At 50.5% G+C, this 6,465-nt stretch overlaps 1 protein-coding gene across 1 annotated transcript in view; it reads right to left on the bottom strand.

Moving 5' to 3' along the window:
* Positions 1-794: 794 nt before the first annotated feature.
* DMAP1 (DNA methyltransferase 1 associated protein 1) overlaps positions 795-6,465 on the bottom strand; it is a gene marked incomplete at its 5' end in the record, with an annotated part of 27,956 nt that continues 22,285 nt past the window's right edge. The window contains 2 exons of the mRNA XM_009869232.1: positions 795-1,141; positions 2,987-3,059. Coding sequence (XP_009867534.1) covers positions 795-1,141; positions 2,987-3,059 — 420 coding nt within the window. The remainder of the gene's footprint in view (positions 1,142-2,986; positions 3,060-6,465) is intronic.

The following is a 6,465-nucleotide window of genomic DNA, read 5'->3' as shown; positions in this document are numbered from 1 at the left end:
CAATATCCTGCAATACATTATACATTTTAGAAAAGTAAAGGTCTGTGCCGCTATCAGGGGCAGTATGTCTGAGGCGTCGGGGATGCCACTGTGTGGAGACGAGCAGCTTTCATCGGACAGTTCAGCTCAGCTATGCCAGGGGGACCGCACAGAGGGGAAAGCGACCTCGGCTGACCCCTGGGCGTGCCCTCGGCCCCAAGGCAGCGGTGAGGGGCTGGCAGCCTGCCCTCACGGAAGCAGGGAAGAGAGGCTGGTGATTTGCATCCTGCAGAGGTACATGCGCAGGACGCCATCACAGGGCTCGCAGTGGAAGAACCCCTAGGTCTGGCTCTCCTTTCTCTGCTCTGGAAGGAGGGTATAAAAACACCCCTTTGCTCTTCTTGCCTGTCTCCTTCCCAAGACCCCTGCTCCAGGTGGGGTTACTGCTCAACTCCAGGGACTCAGGCAGGTCATGGCTCGTCATCTCAAGATTGCTTTCCCCACTCGCTTCCTTACGGGGCTGTGTCTAGAAGGAAAATACCTGCAGCTGTACTGGCATCACTGCTGCTGCCCTAGTGCAAGCTCTCGTCACGCAAAGCCTCGCTGCTTTGGTCCACGGTGGCACCCACGTCAAGCCATCTGCCTGCATGCAGGATGTAGAAAGCCCTGCTGACCCCACCTATAGCACCAAGAACACTGTCCAGCACAGGAGACAAGCCCAGAGAGCAGCACTGGGACTTGGGGGGAACAGGCGGGCTGTGCTCCCTTGGACACGCACGCCTGGAGGGAGAGCAGGGCAGCGTCCCCAGCGCTCGTCAGGGCATCTGCGTCGGAGATCTGAGCGCTCCCTGTTCTGCAGCTCCGACCTTCCTTCTCACCGAGTTGGGGGTCAGTGGTGCTCCTACTACATCAATGATCTGGTCCTTGGCATCTCCCTTGCCCTCCTCGACACCGAGCCCTGTCTGGCCGTCCGGATGGGCACCTTCCGCACTGAGGGGGCCGATGCTACCAGCTTTGGCCAGGGCCTCGTAGCGGTGCCGTAACATCTGCAGCTCGTATTCACAGTTGGCAAAGGCTTGCTTCAGCTCATACAGCAGCACCAGGTCGCTCCGCAGCTCGTTGAACATCTGCACGATCTCCTCTGTGGGCATGGGGTTGAGATCTAGGGAGAAAAAAGGGTTCTGTTCAACGCTCAGAACTGCAACCCTACAGCAGAAGATCTCCAAGGAGGTCTTGGCTGCCCATTCACTTCCACAAAGATACCCCAGAAGACTCGCTCTCATCACATGGATCACTAGAAACTGGGATCGCTAAGGATTGGAGACCTGAATTTCCAGGCTGTCCTTTGACTTAGTCCTTAAGCCAAAGAGTAAGAGTGAACTCGTGAAGTCCACAATTCAGCAAGTGAAGGATGATGGAAGACACAGATTGGCCCAGACAACTGAACCTTGCTACCCACCAGGTCATAGGAAGGGAGCCCAAGCCCTCACACTCAGCTGCAGAGGACAGACGAGCTCCTGCTCTTCCCTAACACTTTCACCAACAAGGAGTGGACGGGCTGAGCTCCCTCACCTCTCTTGTTGCTCCTCCAAGAGTAAGAGTGAGGCAGAGAACTGTCCTGCTGCTGTGTTAGAGACATGTTTTAATGCAGACCTGAACTGCTTGTAGCAGAAGCTGGCAGATCACCTCCCCACACCACCCATCACACACGCACACAGACCCAGGAAGAGCTGTATGTTCTGGAGAAGAAAAGCATTAAGCTCTGCACATGCAGCAGTGGCGTCCTGTCCACAGGGCTGCTCGCATGACCCCCTGCCCCGTGATGGCCACACAAAGCCCAGGTGTGTCTCTGCACAGGCACAGCAGGGCTGGAGCACCAGAAAGCCCTCGGGATACGTGTGTTTTGCAAGGCAGGGGTGGGGAGTCAGGAAGCCGCCCTTACCCTCATGGAAAGTGAGCTCTAAGAAGGACTCGCATCCTTCCCCCAAGGCTTCCCCAGCAAGCAAAGACAGTAGCTCCCTTAGTTTTAAAGCAGAAAGGGGAAAGCATCCTGGCGGATGCGTTTTCACCAGCTACAGGAGGCCTTCACAACCGCACACAGTCTCTGAAACAACATAGCAAGCTACAACACAGTTGGCCAAAAACTAGCAAGAGTTAACAGAGGTCAGTGCTGGGAGCAGGCTCCATAACCTCTTGTAAATCACTGAAAAGGTGCGCTTTTTCTTCCTCTTCTTCTTTTTTTTTTTTTCTTTTCTATTTTTAAACTCTCCCAGTCACAACAGGGTGGGGAAAAAGGGATTATAAGGTGTCTAATCAAGGGGCACTGCAGGCTAGGACCTGTAGTACCTGCAAACTCTACCCACCACCCAGAGGGCAGCAGCTCCCCATGGGCTGCGCTTCTTCCCCTCTAGCTACGAGCAGGTGTGGTACAGGTTAAGTGAACCCTTCTTTCTGCCGCCAAGACACTGGAGTTCAAGAGTGAGGGATGTGTGTTTACTCGCCTTTCAGCAGAGATGCTCCAGATTTTCACACAGCACGCAGCCTATAAAGGGGGGATGAACAGTCCCAGACCCATTTTGGACTTGCCACTGCAAGCAGTAAATTAAGAGGAAACGAAGCTTGAAAGCGAGACAGGGCAGCCCTGAACAATGCGTGTGCCGTGGTCACTAACAGGCTTAGAAGTACCTCTCCTGACAAGGCTGAGATTTGCCTTCCTAATACTGTGCTGACACTCTTGATGGTTAAAAAGGCCCAAACAAGAGAGAAACAAAGGCTCTTTTAAAGCATTTTTCTACTGGGAGGAAAAAAAAAAAAAAACCTGTGCATCTTGTTCTGGCTTTTACCCTCTCTCTTTTTTTTTTTTTTAAACACATAAAATATTTTAAAAACCATTCACATACTGTTATTCAAGAAACTGGCTGTATTACTAGGGGAAAAAATAGCCTATCTTGAGAACAAAGGCTAGCTCTGTGTGTCTCTTTCTCTCTCGCGTGCCCCCTTTACTCACCTACTCCGAGTTCCATCAGCATCTGCTCCAGGGCTTTAATCTTCTTCTGTCCCACCGAGCTTGGCAGTTTCATCTGGAACACAAAGGTAACAGAGCCACACAGCTCAGAGATAGCCCTCACTCACAGCCGTCTAGTTCAAAAGGCAAGAGAGCTTTTCTTTTTATAGTGCAGGGGGAACAAAAAAAGAAAGGGAGAGAAAGGAAAATCAAGTGGTAAGAGAGGGAGACAGGGGCTGAAAGTTTTCAGACTAGGTCCGAGGGCAGGTATTGAAAAGCCCGGTCGTGAGGGCTTTTATTTTCTCTCTCGTGTGTGTGCAAGACACGCTGTTTTACAGTTTCCATGTGTCACTGAATTAACAACAAAAGTTCTTCTTGGCTTCAAACCCTCTCCCGCGGTGCCCGGCCCATCAAAGGGCTCATTTACACAGCGGCTAATGTGCAACGCTGCCCTACTTTATTCGCTTTAGCCGGCCTGATTAGACTCATGCGCTAACAGACTCACTTCTCCTTTTACCTGCTGAGCCCCAGACCTGTGGGATTCATTTACAGAGCAGGCTTTATAACAAAGGAGAGAGACAGAGAGAGCACAGTTACTTGACTGGCGGAAGTGTGAACACACATTTACATCGGAGCTAAGGGGCTAGGTGAGAGAGGAAGCATCAGATGTGAGCTATGAAAGGGAACGGGAGCTGGCCAGGAGAGGAAGAATGCATACACTTAGCAGGGTCCTTCCTCTGCATTCATTTGGGCTCTAGCAGGAGTGCTCAGACCAAGCATTTATTAGATTACAAGCAGCACAAATGCCGCTGGCACAATATGGCAGGGACAATGGGCTTCCGAGCCCTGGGGATATATCCGAGGACGACTGAAAGCGCTTTCCTTCCTCAGCAATGCGAGAAGACAGACCAGGGACCGAAACGTCTCTCAGCAAAGCAGTGTCAAGCACCTTAGCACACACAGTCATGGGCTGTCCCTCCACACCCAGCCCTGGGAAGGTGAGCTCACACCTACAGAATCATGGAACTGTATCAGCTGGAAGAGACCTTGTCGATCATCGAGTCCAGCCTTTGTCCCAGCCCCAACAACCTACTAAACAATTCCCCCCAACACAACATCCAACCGTCTCTTAAACACCTCCAGGGACGGTGACCCAACCACCTCCACCTGGGGGTCACCATCACCAGCCCGAGGTGCCCAGCAGGCCACGAAACAGTCAAGAGGTGACACAGCCCCACGGCCACCTTGCACACCCCTTACTGATCAGTGGCCCCAACCTCGGCCAAGACAACCACGAGCTTTTGAGACTGGGCTGGGAACGACCTGAAGGAACAGCCATTCTTTACCTTAAAACTGGCTTTGGAGAGGAGCTCAACTTACTTCCCAGAAGCCACATGGTGAAGTCCCCCAAAACAGGCAGCCCAGTGTCAGTCTCTCAAATTAAGACCCACCTTTCCCACAGTGTTCACACAAAAATGGCAAGAGACATCATCTAGAATTTCTGAGTTCCTCTGAAGGCAGGAGCACTGCAGGCATGTATCCAAATGGTGAAAGCACTAACAGCTACAGCTGAATATAGAATCAAAAATCATCTGGCCTGGCAAAGACCTTTAACATCATCAAGTCCAACCGATGCCAGGCCCATCGCTAAACCGCATCAAAATATGCCTCAGCAGGAGCTCCACAACCCCGACGCAGGACCTGCTGGGGAAACCTGCCTATTCCACCACGTCATTTCAGCTGAGAAACCAGAGCATGGATGCCACAGAGCAGCCCACGGGAACAGGCCTTGTGCAGGACACGCTGAGGAGCACCCAAGTCCCTTTGCTACAGATTACCACCACAATTAAGACTCCAGCAAAGGACCAAGAGGACCATCAAGGGGGATTTCTAAGAAACTGACCTGATTCAGAGGATCCAAAAGGAACTCTAGGGAAAAAGGAAAACGCAGCCCCATGCAAACAGCCAACACAGGTAAGGACTAGAGGACACCTCCATCATTTTTATAACCTGAGGGTCTTCGGCTTAAAACTGAGGGTTTTTTGCTCTGCGATAAATTTCATACTTTGGAAAATGAATCTTTACAGTTGACCGCAAAATGATTGTTTCAGCAGAAGAAAGGCTGCCAAAGGTATCAGGTATTTCGATTTCAGTCAAGTCTTTAGTCCAGAGTGTTAACTAGAGCAGAATCTTACTAAAATAGGTAAAGGAAGGAAAGGGCACTTAGCATGCCTTAGCAGGAGACCAAACAGCCAGGCTAGAGCATCAGGAAGATATTTCTGAGAGCAAGAGGCACTGGTCCAGAGAATTGTTCTGCTTAGAAGATTTAAGATGGGCAAAATACCCGGCTCTGCCTCAACTGGGGAGACGTATGGGCTGACCTAGATGGACTGTGCTACCCTTAACTTGCAGGACACAAAGAGTTAACAGAGCCCAGCTTCAGTCTTCAAATGCGACGCTGAGCGCATTCTGCTCATATCCCACAGGAGTCCGGTCAATGGAAACTGAACAGAGGTCTCCACCGACACTCCTGGAGATTAGAGGATGGAGCAGAGGGAGGCAGGACAAATTAATTTAACTTCAAAGAAAGTAAGACTAGAGATGCTCAGGAGGAGCGGGGCCGTGAGTTCAGTTTAAAAACACATCAATTAAGCTTCCTTTTAATTCAGGCAGGAGGATCCGGCCTGCAAACAGGAAGGCTTCATTGGTTTCTCAAAGCAAGAGTATATTTTAATTTTACCATCATTAAGAAAATGTTATGATTTATGTGGCTGCTGTCGAACTAATATCTTTAGAATTTAGCTGGCTAAGCCAATTCATCTCTAAGACTGATGAAGGCTGATTGCTCTCTATGCAAAATGTATTAAAACTAAATGAGCAGTCTATTACTCAAATGCTGCTGATAATCTGTTAGCCAGGGTCCGTTAGCTGGGCTGCCTCACTGCAGGAGAGAGGCCTTCATGCCCTGTACAGCTCTGATAAGTCCAAGCTTACTTCAGCAAGCCCTTCTTTGGTCTTCTAAGTACAAGTCCAGAAATGCAGGGGAGTGCTGGAAGTGGTCTATCACCCGCCCGCGTGCCAGAGGAACGAGGCAATCCGCAGGGACCACAGCTCCCAGCCCAAGGCACAGAGAACAGCCCGAGATGTGTGTGCTGGGACAGGCGACTCCTGCAGGACATCTCTCTGCTATAATGAAAACAGCACTTGGGACAACCTCGCTGGATTTACGCCAGAGCTCCCGGGGTGTTCTTGGTTTTGTCATGGATTGAGTCCTCCACAGGGGCTCAGAAAAATTATGTTCCTCAGAGAACTCCTGTGAGCAACCACGGCTTCTGAGGTGAATGGCATTTGCCCTTTTCTTTCCTTCCTTATACCAGACTATTATTGTTATTTATTATCTTTAAAGTCCCCACATAATAATAATACCTGGGAAACAGATTGCTTCCATCAGAAAACTGATTAGCTGGGATTTTTGAGGTTAC

Source organism: Apaloderma vittatum, unplaced genomic scaffold (genome assembly GCF_000703405.1).
Source record: "Apaloderma vittatum isolate BGI_N311 unplaced genomic scaffold, ASM70340v1 scaffold14925, whole genome shotgun sequence".
Lineage (NCBI taxonomy): Eukaryota > Metazoa > Chordata > Aves > Trogoniformes > Trogonidae > Apaloderma > Apaloderma vittatum.
This window is presented reverse-complemented; position numbering and strand designations above follow the sequence as displayed.